General features: G+C 35.6%; 1 protein-coding gene across 2 annotated transcripts in view; it reads left to right on the top strand.

Annotated features, from left to right (window-relative positions):
- The window catches only part of MYOF (myoferlin), a 62,455-nt gene that overhangs the window by 27,928 nt on the left and 14,610 nt on the right, over positions 1-19,917 (top strand). For both annotated transcript variants that reach the window (XM_053948968.1, XM_053948967.1), the window contains 20 exons: positions 409-533; positions 1,000-1,116; positions 1,480-1,657; positions 2,539-2,663; positions 3,151-3,257; positions 5,544-5,736; positions 6,802-6,957; positions 7,919-8,050; positions 9,317-9,480; positions 11,078-11,192; positions 11,312-11,417; positions 12,936-13,078; positions 13,413-13,586; positions 14,796-14,907; positions 16,180-16,257; positions 18,019-18,200; positions 18,289-18,447; positions 18,601-18,699; positions 18,998-19,159; positions 19,665-19,830. In XM_053948968.1, the coding sequence (XP_053804943.1) occupies positions 409-533; positions 1,000-1,116; positions 1,480-1,657; positions 2,539-2,663; positions 3,151-3,257; positions 5,544-5,736; positions 6,802-6,957; positions 7,919-8,050; positions 9,317-9,480; positions 11,078-11,192; positions 11,312-11,417; positions 12,936-13,078; positions 13,413-13,586; positions 14,796-14,907; positions 16,180-16,257; positions 18,019-18,200; positions 18,289-18,447; positions 18,601-18,699; positions 18,998-19,159; positions 19,665-19,830 (2,793 nt within the window). The remainder of the gene's footprint in view (positions 1-408; positions 534-999; positions 1,117-1,479; positions 1,658-2,538; positions 2,664-3,150; positions 3,258-5,543; positions 5,737-6,801; positions 6,958-7,918; positions 8,051-9,316; positions 9,481-11,077; positions 11,193-11,311; positions 11,418-12,935; positions 13,079-13,412; positions 13,587-14,795; positions 14,908-16,179; positions 16,258-18,018; positions 18,201-18,288; positions 18,448-18,600; positions 18,700-18,997; positions 19,160-19,664; positions 19,831-19,917) is intronic.

Here is a 19,917-nt window from a genome sequence, read left to right as displayed (position 1 = left end):
ATTGCAAATGTTGTTTTACTCAGTTTCATTTTTTCTAGAAAACATATTTTCTGTTAGCATAAGAGCATATTACCCTTGTACATCAATTAAAGCCATATATTTAGAGTGGGACATAAATTCTTCTCATTCTGTGGGATTTTTGCTGCATGAAGTGTTGTGTTGCATGAAGTGCTTTACTGCGTTTAGTGTAAGTGTTGTACAGTGAAGAAAGAAGTTAGGTACGAGTACAGTCAGTGGTATAATTACTTTAAATTCATGTAGTATATCCAGAGAATAAAGTGCTCTTATATTACTAATACCTAACTAATATCTAACATTTCTTCTAACGGATTTGATAGTAATGTTATTTGTTTCTTTCTGGCTTAATATGGTAATTAACAAAGATATAATGGCCATGTCTTCTGTTAGTAAACTCTGGAGAAACTGAAGTTGGCTTTTTACCGACATTTGGGCCTTGCTACCTAAACTTTTATGGAAGTCCAAGAGAATACACTGGCTTCCCAGACCCATATGATGAATTAAACTTTGGAAAGGTAAGTTTCTTTATTAATTGTTTTTCATAAAATAATTAATGCAATTCTTTTTAATCAAATAATTAATTCATTTTAATTGGGTTTTTTCACACTACACACCTCTTGCTCTTTATTTTTGAATAATATTTTATATTTAAGATTAATAAGGAAGTACGATTGTATTTTCCATTCCTATCTGGTTTTGTTTTAAAGGTATTTTTGAAGGAGTAGCAATGATTTTGACGGTTTTCACTAACTGCATCTTTGCATGCGTTTTTATTTCTTCTTTCCTTGTTTGCATAAATATGTTTTTCACTTCTAGCATTAAGCCAACTGCTTTATTTCACTCGTTCCAATATATACATCCATGCCTCAGCAGGAGTTTTGAGAACACTTCAGTGAAGCCAGAATCATGTACAGCTAAAAAAAAATACGCTTCTTTCGGGTAAATATATAAAATCTGATTTGATATGTGTTCGTGTTACAGGGAGAAGGAGTTGCGTATAGAGGGAGAATTCTGGTTGAACTGTCTACATTATCTGAAAGCAAGCCTGTTAATAAAAAATTAGAAATGATTCCTAATGATGACTTACTGGTTGTCGAGGTAAATTCTTGTTTTATTGTCACTGTTGGTAGTGGAGATGTGCCTTGGCTGGTTGTTTTTAGAGAGTGATCTAACTCACTAAAATCAGTATAATAGAGTTCAATCTCCAAGTTAAGAGAGGCCTTTACTGGTGGCTGAGGATTAGTGGCTACAAAAATGTTGTGCCCTTGTAGCAAGAACTGTTAATCTGAAATATTTTATAATATCAAATACAGTAATTTATTATACACATTATATTTTTTGGTTTCTTCTCAGAAAACAGTACAAATATTGAAGTTATTATTTCCATGTAGATATTGCTATTGTTTTTTTTATGATTGTGGATCCTGGTTTGAAATACAACTGAAAAGGTTGTTTTGGTAGAAATACCAGCGCAGACGGAAGTTCTGCTTGGCTGCTGTGTTTCATTCTGCCACAATGCTGCAAGACACGGGAGAGCCCATCCAGTTCGAAGTGAGCATCGGCAACTACGGCAACAAGTTTGACACCACCTGCAAACCTTTGGCATCAACGACCCAGTACAGCCGCGCCGTTTTTGATGGTGAGGATGCTCTGGTTTGGGGATGAAATAAGCTAAAATTGTCTTTTGGAAGTGCTATTTATAGCTTTGGGAATGTCAACCCAAACTGCACTGAACACTTCCTGAAGATACGACAGGAAGTGTGTGGCTGAAGATATGGACACTTCCTGAAGGTATGACAGAGTGTGTGGCTCTTCACAGCTTTTGAGATGAAGTTGCATTTATGCTGCAAGGCTGCAAGGCCCTACTGAGGTTATTAGTGAAATTTTGGCAGAATTCAGTGAAATCTTTTGACCGTGTAGTAGATATTCACAAGCTTTGCCAGGAGAAGAAATCACGTTATTTTAGAGGTATCTAGAGTTAAATAGGGAAAACACACTTTTAATATTCTGACTTAGAATAAAATAATAACTTGTTTTTAAACCATACATCTCTCAGCCTAGAAGAAAAACAAATTAGTTAGATCACAGGAAAATAAATTTTGCCTATAATATTTTTTATTAACTGCCAAGAGTAGTTTTGGGGTTTTTTTCCTGTGTATGAAATGAAATAATCAGATTTACTCTAGAAAATTATTATTTGAATATTTTACTTCAAAGATAAAGCTATATTAATGTGCCATCTACATCAGTATATTATGGGAAACAATATGTTAACATGATAACATAATTAATTTATTTTTTAAAATCTATTGTATTTTGGAACAATTTGAGACGATTTGAAGTGAATGTTTACCATTCAACAGATGCTATAGTGGCTTGAAAATACAAATCCTTTTGTGAATTTGGAGTAGCTTATATGTTCTTGATGATTTGTAGATAAATGATATGAATGTAGCAACAGTGTACAGTATGTATTCCTGCCATGAATTCTAAATCTTACATACAAATGTTTCACACCAGGTAATTATTATTACTACTTGCCATGGGCAAACACAAAGCCAGTTGTAACGCTGACATCTTTTTGGGAGGACATAAGTCATAGATTAGACCCTGTGAATGTAATCCTAAACATGGCTGAAAGACTGGTAAGACATTTAAAATCTTTCTTTTTCTGATAGGCTTTTCATTTTTACTCTTTTTCATTTAGAGGTATAATCAAAAAGTGGCATTTTGAGCACATTATGGGCATTTTGTGATATTTTCTCTCCTTTTTTCTTAGTTAAAAGTTGCTTGGTGTAACAAATGGCACTGTTAATCATAGGCCTGTATTTTAGCAAGGCTCAATACACTCCTGCTTGAAGCCACAGGGGATTCCCATGGGAAGGAAGAGTCCTCAGTGTTGGTTAGGAGCATGTTAAGTCTGTGGGACTGTTATTTGCATGTTTTGTTAAATACACTGGGGGAGAATATCAGAATAGTCCTGTTAAATACAAATTAATTTCAAACATGAGTCCTTTTTTGGTTTGGCCTTTACACAGATGAATAAATAAGGTCAAAATCTTGAAACTCCTATTGACTGTAAGCCACACGAGAAGTTTATAAGTGCAAATTCTTTTCTTTTAAATTCTTCAGCAATCCAACTTAGCCACCTTAAAATCAGGAATGCAGGCTAAAGTGTCTGAAAACAGATTAGCTGAGATGTGGTTGAAGCTGATTGATGAACTTACAGAAGATATAAGGTAAAAGAACGTTTTTTATCATTCCATTGTTATCATTCCAGGCCTGCTCAGAATCTTCGTTATTGCCTCTGCTAAGTCAGAAAACAAATTCTGAGGACTGTAAAACTGACTAATCCCATGAATTGACCTAAGAACTGAAATTCCAAAAGTGTCTGGAAGTAGCAAAACATCATGGATATTACCAATCAAACAATGCATCTAGCTGTGTAATTCTCATTATCTCAGGATAGTTTTATTACTGACAGTGATAAGACAAAACAGCATCTCTTGAGAAAAATCTGAGGGAGGACTGTTCTGAAAATGGATATTAGGTCTCTCTGCTGCCTTTCTTGCATCCACCCTTCTTTAGAATTCCTCATGTACCTTTGGTTGACCTGTGTTTCAATGTTATTTCTGAAAATGAAGAGGGAAGGAAGTCTAGTACTTCACTGGTAAGCCCAAAGTAAAAAAATCAAAAGGTATGCAGGGATTATGAGCCATAAAGGTCGTATTTTTGAATAAGCTTTTAGTCAATGTGTCTGTATGTATGGGGGTGTTCAGAGAAGGCAACAGGAGTCAGCATTTAGAGTTTTGAAAGAGAATAAATTCTAAATAGAGAGGAAGGAATTTTATGAGAAAGTGACATTAAAAAAGGAGATATTGAGATGAGGAGAGTAAAGAAGTGGGTGATAAAACAGCACAGGAAAAGTAAAGGGAAAATGACAGAACAGTTATTATCTGTAAGAGGAAATAACAAAGAACATGAAATGAGAGAACAAATTCATCATGTTGTAAAGCCAATATAAAAATAAGCAGAGGGGAAAAAAACCACTGGAGATCTGTATGTACTAGGAAAGAATTACATGATAGAAAGCTTACACAAAAATATAAACCGATAACTTCATAGAACGCTGTGATCTGAAAGAAACAGAGAGAAAGGACCGACAAACTCCAGGAAAGTAAAATGTGAAGGGCAAACTGTTGTAACATGGAGCCATCTAGTCAGTGTGGAAACTTCAGGTTGTTTCCTCATCCTGACACATATTTGCACTGTTATTAATTCAGACCATTATTTTATAAAATATCACTCAACAATTATGGAGCAACAGCACTTAGATATAGCACCAAATGAACTTCATTTTGCTCATGGGATACAATGCTCTTTTGGGGTTTTTTTTCAGCAAACTCAAAAAACCTCTGTCAAAGACATAGCTCCCTGTGTTGAATTCATAGAAGATTTTTCCTTGCTGTGCTAAGGTTTAAATGAGTTAGGAGTTTGAGAGAGTTTTCAGTGCACTACTTAAACCTAAAATGATTTGACTGTCTGAAGGTTCTGGTCTGGAACATGTGATTCATGTCAAAGTAGCTCCCAGGGCAGAGAGCCCTTGCATTCAGATTAGTAGAACTGACTGTAGTGGAAGGCACAATAGTCAGTATCAAGGTTTTACAGAATCAAAACCCTTAGAAGTTCATAGCATGTCATTAAATGTAGGTCAAAGAAGAGAAACTAGGCAGTGTCTTTGGAAATTTTTAAACTGTTTGTAAAATATCATATTAAAGGCATTTTAATGAACTCTGCTTAAGGGATACAGTCACTGGTCTTTGAAAAGCGGCCTTTTCCTGAAACCTCGTCTCATTTTTCTGACAGAATCGGACAGCACAGTCAGACACATGTTGTGATTTTTTGGGGGTGTTGTTGTGCAGAGGCAGGGCTCAATGATCCTTGAGAGTCCCTTCTAACTCAGGATTCTACGGCTTCTGGGTTCCGTTGAATAGTTACTCTGCCCTCTGCTGACTCGAAAGTTCTGTGTCACAGATTTCTTCTAGAGTTCTTTGATGTTTTCTTGCCAGAGGGTTAGATAAATCTTGTCATAACCATAAAACATATTTGTATATTGAGTTTCTGAGAATGTACAGTTTCCAGTGAAGAAAGGAACCTAATCTTGGTCTAAAGGCACTGGTTTCAGTTTTGAGATGTACATTTTGAGAGGATAATTTTTTACTGTGAGTATATAGAGAAATGGATTTTCCGTGGTTTGATTGGCAGCAATTACATTAAAGCAAACACCTCAGGGTGTTCTACCTTGGTGCTTGTTATGTAAGTACAGCCTTTATCTTGTTTACTATAAATATCTTGTGGGGTGAAAAATCTCTGCAGAAACAGATGCAGTAGCACTGTTCCAATGGTTTTCAATCACAGGAAATGATAGCACTCAATCCATTGCCACTCTTTGCATGTCTGCATTTAGAGTGTAACTAAATAAAAGCCACTTAGATTATTAACCATAACAAATACTCTCTTTTCAGTAAACCATTTCCCCTCATTGAAGGCAAATCTAATATTACAGTCCTTGACACTCAGATAGAAAAACTGCGCCTCAAGTCTCTCAAACAGATTGGAGAAGCAGCAGCAAGGATGAGAAGTGAAGCTACTGAGGTGAAAGCCACTCTGACAGAAATTGAGGATTGGTTGGATAGATTACTGCAACTGAGTGAAGAGGTTAGTGCTTCACAGTACTGGTGTTTGGTTTAGCAATAGTGGTTAGTTTAGCAATACCTGTCTAACACAAATGGGTGTAAAGTTCAGTGCTGATCAAGCAATATCCACTCTCTGTAAAATAGTAATTTTAGATGCCATGAAAGTAAACATGTTCCCCTCTGTAACTGCAATTTACTTAAACAAAACTCATTTGTTAGCTGTTCTCACTGGGAATGTGTGTTGGGTAATGATCACTCTGTGATTGGTAGAATAGACCCTATTCTGTTTAAGTGACTATTCTGCCCTCTCCTTTCTTCCAGACTTGTAAGTCACTTTTCTGGTTCAGGGACTGCAGGGCATATGTTGGATTTCCACAGCTTGTAGTCATAGTAATCAACTTCTAACAGTGTTTAATCTGTTTCTGTGGATTTTTGTTTTTAATTTTCAACAAGTGTTTTCTGTTTTCATCTTGGCCATTTAATAACTGGTTTTCAAAACATTTTAGAAATGGTTTTATTTTTAATTTGTTGCTTCTGCTCTGTAGAGCTACTGATTAAAAAAAAAAAAAAAAAAAAAGGAGCAATTATTTGGCCAGATTTGCAGCTAGCTCACAAAGGTGGGCACAGAACTCCAAAAAGGTAATGGGTGGTTTCTGTCTTCTGATAAAAGTCTTACCACTACATACCCTTAATGTAGAAGCATCACAAGCACTTTAATGTGTGGCAGGTCAGTCCAAAGCACCAGAATATGGCATCCAGTCACTATCACCACCATAAGGGAATCGAGATACAAAATGTCTCTAGAAATATTTATAAAAGATTTAAGGATTTTTTTTAAATAAAACTTACTTTGCTTTCCAAAAATCTCAATGGTATTTTTTATGATTCTTTCAGAACTATATATTGGTTTTCTTGCAAACCAAAGCAATTCCCTCTATTTATCATAAGTTTGTGTGATTTATGATTCTAAATGATAAATCCTTTGACATAAGCCCTTATTTATGTTTCTCTTTTCTCAGCTCTAGATTAGTTTATTGTTCAATTAATTAGTCTTCTTAACTCTCCTTTCCCCACAAATAATCCTCAGCCACAAAACAGTATGCCTGATGTAATCATATGGATGATCCGAGGGGAGAAAAGACTGGCCTATGCTCGTGTTCCTGCACACCAAGTGCTTTACTCCACAACAAGCCCCGAATCGTCTGGTAAATATTGTGGAAAGACCCAAACAATCTTCTTAAAGGTACTATTTTTTTTTTCCTTAAGAAATAACTAACTCCCTGAATTGACATGCCATCTGACATGAGTATGAAACATGCAAACAAACTATGAACAATGAGGTGTCAAACTCGGGACAGAGTTTGCATATAATTTCTTCAAAATATCACAGAATTTTTACGTTTATCATAAGCCAGTTAGAACCAGTATTGGCCCCTGTCTCTGAGAATTTTCTAAGAGTTCAAAATTGTGATAGAACTTTTAAAGTGCTACTGGAGTTGATATTTAGGGCTTGGATGTGAATGGAAACTTTCAGAGGGAATGATAACTGTAAGTCAGAGAAGTTTTGTATGGTTTTCTGTAAGCAATAGAGCATGTTTATACCCAGAAGCTGTCTCTCTGAATTGAGTCTTACTCTTGAATGGGAATGCCTTTCTCCATCTAAGCTGATATTGTATTCAATTGAAATAAACTTAACCAGAAAAATGGCAAACTGACAGTAAAACAAGAGCACTTATAGAGTTTGTCATTTTACTAGTAGTTATATTCATGAATGCCTCACTGCAGACAAGCCTGTATTTTCATGGTTTTATTCAAACCTCATTGATTGTGCTTTTATTAAACCATCCCTGCTAATCTCTGCATTTCCAGAGTGCCCCAACAAGAAACTCAAATATCAACATTGAAGTTTTAAGTTATTGTCAAAACTAAAAACTCATTGCTGAATGAAACTTGGGAGAGAATATACAGTAACAGGGATGATACTGCCATTAATGTGTTTGGTTTTTACATGCCCTAGCCAGGTATTATTTAAAGAATGTTTTCCTCCTGTACTGCTTATTACTGGCTTTTGAGAAAAAGCAGAACAGGAAGAGATAAATAAATATATATTGTTACTCATATCTCTTTGTTAATATACATCTTTTACTGAAAGGTATGATACCTCCATAACATAGCAAAGAATAACATTTTTGTTTGTGTGCCAGTACCCACAGGACAAGACGAAAGATGTCAAAATGCCTGCAGAGCTGCGAATTAACATTTGGCTGGGGCTCAGTGCAGTTGAAAAGAAGTTTAACAGCTTTGCAGAGGGAACATTCAGTGTTTTTGCAGAAATGGTATGTCCATCATTGCTTTCTTACTTTAAACTTGGATGTGAGTGTTGGGAATTCAATGCAGCTGGAGCTCTTTTGAATTTCTTTGCATGCTGGACAGAAAGAGAGAGTAGTGTTTATTATAAGGAAACAAGTAGAACCCATTCAAGGCAATTAATGATCAAGTCCATTGTGCCTACCAGATGAACTTCAGCAGACCAGATTCTGAACTGGTTAGTCAGCTACAAATCTGGTTAACTCCAGTGATTTCAGTTTATTTTAGATTTTTATTCCGTTTATTTTAGATTTTTATCAGTGTAATTAAGATTGAGATCTAAACTATTATGTTTTGGCATATGAATAATCCTTTTTTTTAATTGCTACTTCACTTCTACAAATGATACTTGCATACAAGTGGTTTTGCTTAATAATGGTTGTTTTGTAGTAGCAGAAAATTTAGGGTTGCTGACAAAATGCTGTAATACAATCACATTTTATTGAGAAGAGTTAAATTCAGAATTCTAATGCTTGAAATAGTCTACCCTTTGGATGGTAGTAGCAGGTGTGTTTTATATGCCACATCACCTAATGGTGCATATAATGCAGTAGCAGTAAAATAGCTAATAAAAAGACATTTTTACAGTGATGTCACTGTTGCACCTATGCTTAAATATTTAGTAATGGTGTACTAAGTCACTTAAAGCAATGGGTGTTCAAAGCCATTATTTAAGTGCACGGTTTAAGAGGCTATTGAATGTCTCTGTTGGTCTTCAACAATCCAACAATTTTACAAGAATAAGGGCAGAAAGCTCAAGACCATCATAAACTACAAATAATCCCAGAAGAGGAAATAGACTGGGCTGACATCAGAATTATGCCCCTGGTAGCTACTATGATTAGATTTGGATTTAGTTCTACATGTTACAAAAGAAAAGATTATAAATAGGAGGAGATTTGAGATGGAAATGAATGACAGAATCATGCATTTAGGGAACAGAAGGAACTTCTTTGAATAATGTAGCATAATTTTATTTAACAGAGCTTTAACTTAGATAAATATTTACTGTAGTTGAGAAGATTATTTACCAGGCAACACAAAAGAACATGAAAGAAAGAAATTGATGGTGACATTTCAGAGTAATGTAGGAGGGGAGTACTTAATTTCAGAGGAAGTAAATTGATAGTAAAGTGTTTCAGTTATAATAGTTACATAAATATATCATTTTTTCCTCCTAAAAGCTGTTTATTATTCCTAAATAATAATTGGATTTTTGCATTCTTCCCACACAGTACGAAAATCAGGCTCTCCTTTTTGGAAAGTGGGGTACCTCAGGACTTGTTGGTCGCCACAAGTTTTCTGATGTTACAGGAAAAATCAAACTGAAAAGAGAGTACTTTCTACCCCCAAAGGGTTGGGACTGGGAAGGAGAATGGATGGTTGATCCTGAAAGAAGGTCAGATTTTAAAAATTTTATTCAGTTAGGAATAAAGGCATCTGTGGTGTTGAGTAAAAGCTCCTCTCTGTTTTCTTGGACGAGAAAGGGATTTTAAGCTGAATGTTCCAGGACAGCAAAAGTTAGTCAAAGCTAGATAATAGTGCCAACATTAACATTACCCTTTTGAAAAAATAAAACAAAACAGGCTAGAAACTAAATGCAAGACAGTATCAATTTCTAAGAACTAGCTTATGGTTTTGCAGTCTCTATGTTATGATGGCTATATTGCTTATATTCTATGGGGCTCAGTGCTTCATCTTTTAAAAAGGGATAATAATAGTATTTCATGCCTAGGAAGCTACTAGGAGGCTTACATATGTCTGTGTGAGATTCACAGATCCTGCTGTGATGGTTTCAGAGCAGACCCTTGGATTGGTGGATCTTCCCTGGATAGAAACTTAACCCTGGCATCCAGTATAAATCTGCAGTTCATGCTCTAGCAACACCATTACAGCATTTGCATGGGCATTCACGAACACTGGATGGATTTTTATGTTTATTTCATTAAATGCTGAAAAGTTCCATTGCCATCACAAAACAACTGACACAGGTTATTTCTCAAACTGACTCAAGGCAGACATTGATTTCATGAAGTGTCAGTCCTTCCTCAGCTCTAACAGGTTCAGTCATGTTCTGCCAAAGGCTTTCAGCTCTGGAGCTGTGCCAGTCCGACTGTGTTGCCACACTTTAAACCAGACTGGGAACTTTATTTGTTTCATAATCAAAAACCAGCATGAGAAAGAGACCGTTTTCTTTCTTCCTAAAAGAAAATATTTGACCAATTTTAAATTCTTGTGTTCTGATGGTGAAAAATATATAGAACTGTTGCTATAGAAAAACTGTGTGGGAAAAATATGTACTATTTAAAAATTTTATCAGTTATAGGCACGAATGGATGGGTTTCGTTTTTATGAATAAGATATGAAGAAATTGCATCAAATCCTCTTGAAATGCATATTTTTGCCATGCAGCTGCTTCCACTGGGAGATGATCTGTGACTCGATTTGGCCAGCAAATGGCAGTGTGGAGCACACTTTGGTGCCTTCTGAACCACAGTGAACCACTGTGCCTGATAGCCACAGCCTTTTATCTGATTTCATGTTCCCCCGTTTCTTCTACTTGCAAATTAGAAAAATATTAGCCAATTGCTTGCCTTGTCAACAGCATAAATGGAAACAAAATTAAATACATTGCCAAATTTTAGTATATACGTAGATGAGTGTGCTTTAGAGATGCATATAATTCATACACAGTCCTTGTCTCCTACACTTAAATTTATTATGTTTTTTCTTTTTCCAAGAGGATGTATTCAAAGTAAATCCTGAATAAAACAGCAATTAAACATTCCTGCTAGTCACTCGTATTTATGAGTAATGTTCCTCCTACTGCTTACTACTACTGGAGTTTCTTCAGTGTTTTTTTCTAAGTTTCCTTTGTATAGCTGGACAATGCAGAATACCCCTATGTGTGCACATTCTGTACTAGGTTTCCATATGTTTTCTGTAGTGAACTAAAATGAGTTTTATTTATTATTGTATTTTTTTTGGATGTGCAGTCTGTTGACTGAAGCTGATGCTGGTCATACTGAGTTTACTGATGAAGTATATGAAAATGAGAGTCGCTATCCTGGAGGGGAATGGAAAGCATCTGAGGAGAGTTTCACAGATGTGGTGAGAGTTAAATTTTTCACTGGATAAGTAAAGGTTTAAGAGAAGGACTACTATGTTTTGCTACACAGTGTATTTACCCTACTAATGCAGAAAACTGTTCTATTTCCCTTACATAAAAGAATGGAGAAAAAGCCCCGCCCCCACGTGAATTCACATGTCCTTTTGGATGGGTGTGGGATGATGATGCTTGGAAATCTGATTTAAATCGAGCAGTGGATGAACATGGTAAGATTTACTGTTTATCTGCTGATATTGGGACAACCTGCTGTAGTTCATAATGAAGGAGGACACATGTCAAAACTGTAGGAATATTCTGGGCATGATATTGGTTGCCCTATGGAAAAATACCAAGGAAATATTTGGATAAAGTTGCTTAAGGAATGAGATAATATGATACTGAGAAAGTGTTCACTGTCTGCATCTATTTCTATTTCCATTTTAATGGATTAGTAGCTGCAATTGAAGGGTTTTTAGAGAAGTCAGAAGGTTGAGACCTGAAACCTCTGTAATTGCACCAAGAATATGTGGCAAAGCCAGGTTTGGATCTGTCTGATAATTTACCTGTGAGCCTTTAGCCATGGGATGAGTCACCAAATAATGCTATGAAAAGAATCAGGAAGTCTGGGCACTAAAGGAAGTGGAGAACCAGTTTGTGTTGGTCACACACCACACAAGTGTAGGAAGGATTCCTGTTTTGCTGAGAGTAGAATTAATAGCACTGAATTTGTGGGAGAGGAGCCATGAAGGACTGATCAGGATGAAATATTGGTTATTAGGCAATTCTGAAATGAAAAAAAAACCTTCAAAATCTTCCTGTGAAGAGTCAGGTGCTGCTAGACAGAGATTTTTAGATTATATATTACTAATATGATCAGGTTAGAAAATCCTAATATGCTTAATACTTTCAATAAATTAAGACTGTTGTCATCACTGGAAGTTGTAAACAAGCTCACTAGACCATAAGTTGAATTCTACAGGAACAGGAAAAATAGTCAGTGTCTCATAGCAAAGTACAGGGCATTAGTTTGATGGTTTGAAAACAAAATAAATAATTTTTACAAAAAGGGAAGATCATGGCAGATAATAAAAAACACAACATTTTGCAAAACTATTTTTGCTCTAAACCAAATGAAACCTCTCAAATAGTTACTGCTTCTAAATAAAAAATAGCTAGCTATTAGAGTAGAAAAAAAAATGTATCTAGAGTACCTGGTAGGAATCTGCAGTACGTTTTTAATGAGATTAATTTAAATTAAAATCTGAGTCTTGGATGCTTGGCAACTGAATTATACATTGACCAAAAATACAGTAACAAGCTTACCAGTTCTTAAAGTTTTATGATCAGAGTTCATGTGTTTGGTGTTCCTTTAAATGAAAAGCTGCTGGAGTCACAAGAGTGCACAGAACATTTTACTCATATTTAAAATTAAGAGTTAGATTTTCCTGCAGTGAAGCGTGAAAATGTGATATCAACATCTGAGAAAACAAAAATGCAAAGAAAAGAACTTGAAATTTATTGTATCTGTTTTAATGTTGAGATTTTTATTGTCACATATCTTACAACACAGCATCATTATAAAATGTGGCCCCCTGGCTATTAGGCTGTAAGGGTCTGCAATGCTGAATAGTCTTGTGTGTTAAAGCTTCATCCTCTGTAGGTACAGTCACTCTACTACCGTGCTTTTCTTCTTTGTATCTCACTTGTGTTTCTGAAAATATACCAACTAATCAATTCTGCTTCAGGGTGGGAATATGGAATTACTATTCCTCCAGACACTAAACCCAAGTCGTGGGTTGCTGCAGAGAAAATGTACCACACACATCGACGACGACGGCTGGTGCGGAAACGTAGGAGGGAACAGTCTGAAGGAATGACAGCAGGAAGGGTGAGAAAGAGAGATCCAGTCAGGGACTTGTACATTGCAACGGTTTGAGGTTTTTGGTTTGTTTGTTTGTTTTTAAATCTGCATGAGATTACTCATTACCTGAGTGAAGAAAAATTTTAATAGCAAGCACAAAAAAATCTAGAATAACCTTTTGCATTTTCATTATATTCCATTTCTTTATCTTTTTATATCTTTATCTTTGTGTATCTTTTTTAAACTTTTGATGTTTCTTGCTTTGGTTTATGAGAGGGTTTTTAGGCCTGCCAGAGGAAACGCTGCTTTTTTTCACTTCAGTTACATAACACTGTGGATAACAAGAATTTATATCTTCAAGGGAAGGTCATCATATGAAGATCAAGAAGGATGGGAATATGCTTCCTTGATTGGCTGGAAATTTCACTGGGAACAACGCAGTTCTGATACTTTCCGTCGAAGACGATGGAGAAGAAAAATGGCTCCCTCAGAGACACATGGTGCTGCAGCTATCTTTAAACTTGAAGGTGCTTTGGTAAGAGACAGAGTGTCAAACGCATCTTTCAAAGGTCAACCTGTTAATTTGCAGTAAATAAATATTTTGGACATTTTAGCCGCTGAATTGTTAAACAAGTGTATAACTGGGAAGTTAACACAGTGTATATTGTTTAAATTATTTAGTCAGAATGGGATCATTAAAGTTGGGGTAGAGATTCTTGTATTATTACTTATTTTTTATATTTTTATTACATTTACAATGTTATGCAATAACATTATATATAATTTATGGTTTATATCTTTTTAATCTTACTTTATTTTTTAAATTATTTTTATTTTTGCATTATGTGAGATTTAGCTCAAAAGCTTTACTTGTAAGTAAAGTGAAAAGATAGCTCAAGCTTTTCATGCATGTAATTTAGATGTTTTAACATCTGCACAAGAGTCAACAGGCTTGGAAAAAATTGCCCCTGATAAACATGTGCTTGTATAAAAAACCAAGCAGAAGAAAAGATAGCCAAAAAAAAAAAAAAAAAGCTCACAAGAAAAGAAAATACTGTGTTGGAGAAGCCAGAATTTCATATGACACAGACAGATGAGCAGAATGCAGTTATTCCTCAAGTTTTGAGGTTAACACAGCTTCACAAATAACCTCTATTTACCAGAATAAAAATTGTAGCAAATAATATGAGAAGGCTCCTTTGTTTTTATAAAATATATAATAATTATGAGTGTATAGCATTAACAAAACTTCACATTTTTTCTTGGTTTGTTTCTCTTTTTCACATCAAATGTTGACCAAGGATTCACTGATAGCATTTTCTTTCTCCAGTTAATTTGGCTGCTCTGAGTAATAATTCTTATTTCAGTTTTGCTTACAGCTATAGTTCCTGGGCTAGTATCTGGGATAAAGCCAGAGCAGTTCTCTGCCACAGCACAGTGCAGAAGACCTGTGAGCTTTCCTCCACTATGAACTGATAGGTAGCTAGTACATATCCAGAAATAAAACATTCTGGAAGTAAGATGAAATGACTGCCTATGATTTCTGCAGAGCTTCAGCTGGCAACAGGAAATGACCTCTGGACATGAGTAAACGTGTTGTAAAGTACATCAGCTCACAGAAGGAAATTTCTTCTTGTGCTGGAAGAGAGATGGAAACCCATACATTCCCCCACATAGTACATTTCTATCAAGTTCCTTGTATGTTTGTAAATGTTCAATAAGTTTTCTCTATATGTAATTTCAGGGAGCAGACAATAGTGCTGATGATGGAGAAGGGAAGAGTTCAGACAAAGCCAGGGAATCAGCTACAACAGTGTTTGGTGCCAATACACCAATGGTTTCCTGCTATTTTGACAGTAGGTTCTTTAACAATTCCTTTCTCAAAAATGTTGTCTGTTTCATTTTGGTCTCAAACAGAATCATAAATCTTTGTGGTTTACCTCTAGCTTTATGTGCCTTCTGTAGTAATTACTGTCAGATCCTTGACTGGATCCGGTTTAAGTTATTAAAGAAAAATTACAGTTAGTCTTTTTGATATTTCAGTCTGCTGTCTGACAGGTATTTTTAAAACCTGTATTGTTCAGGAATTTTGATGCTAAATTTAACTTTTTTGTGGATTCAGGTCACTTAATCAGCTCAGTACAGGATCGGACAAAGCCTGGCCCAGAGGAAGCAGTACCATGTAGTTGAGTTGGCAAAGTGAACAAAACTGTAACTTTGCCAACCTGGATGGGTTTTTAAGTCTTTGTAATCACTGTAATGTGAATCACAAAAGCAGGGGTGTTGAGATGGGAGCCACCAGTGTTAGTTAACAGGAATAGAGGCCAATCCTGGGACTTAACATCCTTTTTGAGGAGCTCTGATTGGAACACTCATCTTTATTTGAACTCTGCCGAAATTGGATGTCTAAATCTTAAATATTTCAGAACCTGGGGAATATTGTTTTAATAATGACCATAGCTGGTGGAAGATTGCACTTTTTCTTGCCAGAGGTCAGAGGTTTCAGCCCAATGAGGCTATATAGTGGCTCAGATTTTTTTCAAGGGCTAAAAGTGTTACACCTGACATCTTTTAAAGAAAAGCTGTAGTAACTTAGCCCCACACAGTCCTGGGTTGGGGCCACTCACATCTTCTTTTTAAGCTATTCCACCTAACATAAGTGGTTTATTTTTTAAACTCTTTTAATCAAAAAGACAGAGTTGCAATTGAAATAACTTCTAGGCTAAGAGCTAAAAATGTGAAAGAGCCAGGATCTTGAATGTGCTGTAGTGAATACTTAAATTAAGTATTAATTAACTGAATGCCCAGTTCTTGATTCTCTTTGGGTGAGCTAGATTATCACACTGTTTCAAACAGCAATTTTTGAATATAAGGGTTTTTTAAATGATTGTATGGTGAAAAAAACCCAGATAGCATTAGTGATTTTTTTTCGTTTTTGCTTTGTGTTGGAACAAATGTTTTCAGGTGCTAGCTCATTGGTATTAATACCCTCATCATGTGAAAAGCAAAAATGTTACTACAGTGCTTGTGTTAAAATGTGTAAGGCATTTGTATAAACTAAAAATATCTTCCTCACATAAAAGAAGCCTGTATAATGCAGTTGAACTGGTTTTATTTATTTGATACAGGAGTATATACTTACCACCTTCGCTGTTACATCTACCAGGCAAGAAACCTCATGGCTTTAGATAAAGACAGTTTTTCAGGTATGGAAAAATCCTTCTAAAGGTGCAGAAAGCCCACATTTGCCATGAACTCGTAGCTTGATTTATTTGCTTGTGGAATATCTTAACTCCTTAAGGTCTGTGTGTAGGTCCCAGCTACTGAAACTATGCCATAAAGAAAGTCTGAGCTTTATTACATATGATCCGAATTTGGTTACTATTGCCCCAGAGGCTGCTGCAAACAAAGTGCTCTGTATGGCCTGTACCAGTTGCTGCCAGTGAATTCTCAGGGAAGGAATTGGATTTCAGATGAGGTCTGAATGTCCCATGACCAGGCCCTTCCTTTTGCCTTGGATTCTCCTTCTAACCAAAGCCTACATGCAGTCTTGTCCTGCAGGAGGCTTGCACAAAAGCAAGGATGAAGAAAGCTGGATGGTTTCTTCATTAGTTGTGTCACCAACTGCCTCTCAGTGTTCATTGTTTTATATTAATTCATTATGGGAATGAACTTGCAGAAAACTACACTGTGCCTTACTGATAAGCATGTCTTTTATTTGTTCATACAGGTTTCTTTCTAACTCTTAGGTATTCCAACAGTGTTGTGTCTGTCTGGCATCCTTGTAGTCAGGCTAATACGCAGTTTTCAAGTTTTGCTAATTCAGATCAAAATTCCACTGGAAAGCCATAGAGCAAATTGAATTTAGATTCTGTAAGAATATGACTTCACACTTTCTTTAAGGAAGTTCAGCAAAAGACAAAGTTGAAATGAATTTTCTTTCTCCATTACCCTCCATTTGCATCCTTCTTTTTCCACCTATAATTGAGTAAGTGTCATGCCCCTGTCACAGAAGGTACAGTGCTTTAGAAGTTTTAGTGATATTTTCTAAAATGAAGAGGGTTTTGTACAGCTGCCTGTGTGAATTTGGTCTTATTTCAATATACAGCATTTAAAAGCAATGCAAAGAAACAATTACAACTGCCTCTAAATTGTATTTGGATGATTCAGGACAGGCATCTCAGATGCAGTCATACATAAACTAGCTCATCTACATTTTATTTTCCTCTAAGATTAGTTTGAAGAATTAGCCAAATTTTGTAAAACTCTGTGTACCTTGTCAGAATCTATTGAAAGTGACCTAAAGATAACCTTTAAAATTGCCTTTTAGTCCTTAGTGATTGCAATTTGTACAGGAAACATTAACGACCATCATCAGATACCTTCTACAGAGCTCTTGATGATTTAAAGGCCTGCCAAATACTGGGCCTAGACCACTTGAATCATTCAGCTGTTTCACAAAAAGAGGTTGCTATGAATGAGCACGTTTGAAATCTAACCATGATCTGAGCAATATAGCCTGGGACAATTTGTTGTTTGGCAACTAGTCAGACCTTGAATTATTTCTTTCTATTATTTATGAGGTTGTACAGTTGTATATCAATGGAGAGAACAAAAAAGAGTTTCTATGGACAAGATTTAAGACAAGATTAGTATAAACAGTGCTTCATTTTAGTTTTCTGGTTCTCTTTCTGCTTTGCAAGGTATTTTATCATTATCATTTATTGCTCTGTTAATCAAGCCTTGTATAAAGGAAGTTATTTAGTCATCAAATGGAAATTGCTCTATTAAATGTAAATTATGTACATGTGTTCATTTTTGTTTTACATAGAATCGCTTATAGAACTGGTAACAACAATAGAAAAATAACATTATATTTGAGAAAATACGTGCTTGTGTGTCTTATGGCTTGATGTGGTTTTGTTTGTCTGTAACTCTGTGCTTTCAATCTCTGTATGATATTTCAGATCCATACGCTCATGTTTCTTTCCTCCATCAAAGCAAAACAACTGAGATCATTCATTCAACTCTAAATCCTACATGGGACCAAACTCTCATATTTAATGAAATTGAGATCTATGGGGACCCACAGTCAATAGCCCAAAACCCACCTAATGTTGTTATTGAACTTTTTGACAGTGACCAAGTGGTAGGTGAAATCTTTTTACCCTGATTGCTTTTTTATTTGTATTAGTTGACAGTACATTTATGGTTATTTTTGCTATTTTTGGTTGCAGGGTAAGGATGAATTCCTTGGAAGAAGTGTTTGTTCCCCCATGGTCAAGTTAATCCCAGAAGATGATATCACACCAAAACTGCTCTGGTATCCTGTAACAAATAATGGCAAAGCCAGTGGAGACATTCTTTTTGCTGCAGAACTTATTTTGAGAGACAAGGTATATATTTCTTTTTTTGTATGTATGTGTAATGTAATAAAATACAGCATATATTCTTACCCAGTGAGACATTATGGGAAGAATTGTCTTAGTATTTGCAGGGTATGTAATCTAAGATGAGAGAAACTAATACTCATGTTTGTGTCTTAACAGGGTGGTACCAACCTTCCAATTCTGCCATCACAAAGGGCACCAAAGCTTTACATGGTCCCTCAAGGAATCAGACCAGTAGTTCAACTCACTGCAGTTGAGGTATGGTTACTCTTAAACTAACTGAATACAAGTGCAGTCTTCTCATCCTCTAGACAGAAGGTTTGTGCATTTACTTACAGAAAACAAAACAAAACAAAAAAAAACATAGTGAGAAATACTCTTCTCTCTAAGCATTTGTGGATTTCACCATTTCCGTAGAACTAGAACCTTGAAATATTTTGCCAGATACATATTATTATTGAAAAGATTTCATTTATTCTTTCCTACTTTTTGAGTATTATATTAAACATATTGACATCCCTTCCCACTTTTGCTTATATTGGATTTTATTTTACAGATTCTGGCCTGGGGGTTGCGAAACATGAAAAACTACCAACTGGCACCTGTTATGTCTCCAAGTCTAATTGTGGAATGTGGAGGTGAAATGGTGGAATCTGTGGTGATCAAAAACCTCAAAAAGACACCGAATTTTCCATCTTCTGTTCTCTTCATGAAAGTTGTACGTTACAAAAACCTATAAGCCAGCTATCTATAGCAAAAGAAGTTCCTCCATAGTTTTAAAGATCAAGGATTTGTTCTGAGTAGGACTCACGCATCCTTTTTTGATTTACCATAAGCAATTTATGAGCCTGAAAACTGTAATAAAGATCATGTAAACATGTCTGTACAGTCACTGGTAGGTTGCACAATTTTATACTCACAATCCAGTGCAGTATATATATATTTTTTTTTGAAAAGGCATCAATTTACCTATAGATGTTTGGCTACTGTCCTATTGCTAGGATGGGTGCTGTGCAAGAGTCAAGAAAATTCAAGATTTGGGGCAATTGTTCTTACTGATTTTTATTGACTGATAAATTTAGACGTTTTCATTCACCATAAAGCCATAGAACATAGTAGTTCAATATTAAATAAATGAAGTAACAGCTCTAATTTAGGGGGGAAATCTTTATTCTTTTTCTTCTGTTTGCATTGTAAAAAAACCTCTACCTTTCTATTTTTAGCTGTTACCAAAAGAGGAGTTATACAGTCCATCTCTTGTTATTAAAGTAATAGACCACAGGCCATTTGGACGGAAGCCCATCGTGGGACAATGCACTATTGATTTACTGGAAAGCTTTCGCTGTGACCCTTACACTACTAAACAGGACATTGCACCACAGCTGAAAGGTAGAAAGCTGGAAAATGAAAAGTTCTACTTTCTTGTGAGGTGCTAGAATTACCTGCTTGTTTACTCTGCATGCTGTACTGATGAAT

This window comes from Vidua chalybeata, chromosome 8, assembly GCF_026979565.1.
Source record: "Vidua chalybeata isolate OUT-0048 chromosome 8, bVidCha1 merged haplotype, whole genome shotgun sequence".
NCBI classification, from domain to species: Eukaryota; Metazoa; Chordata; class Aves; order Passeriformes; family Viduidae; genus Vidua; species Vidua chalybeata.
The sequence above is the reverse complement of the archived record's forward strand: the minus strand, read 5'-3'. Positions and strand labels throughout refer to the sequence as shown.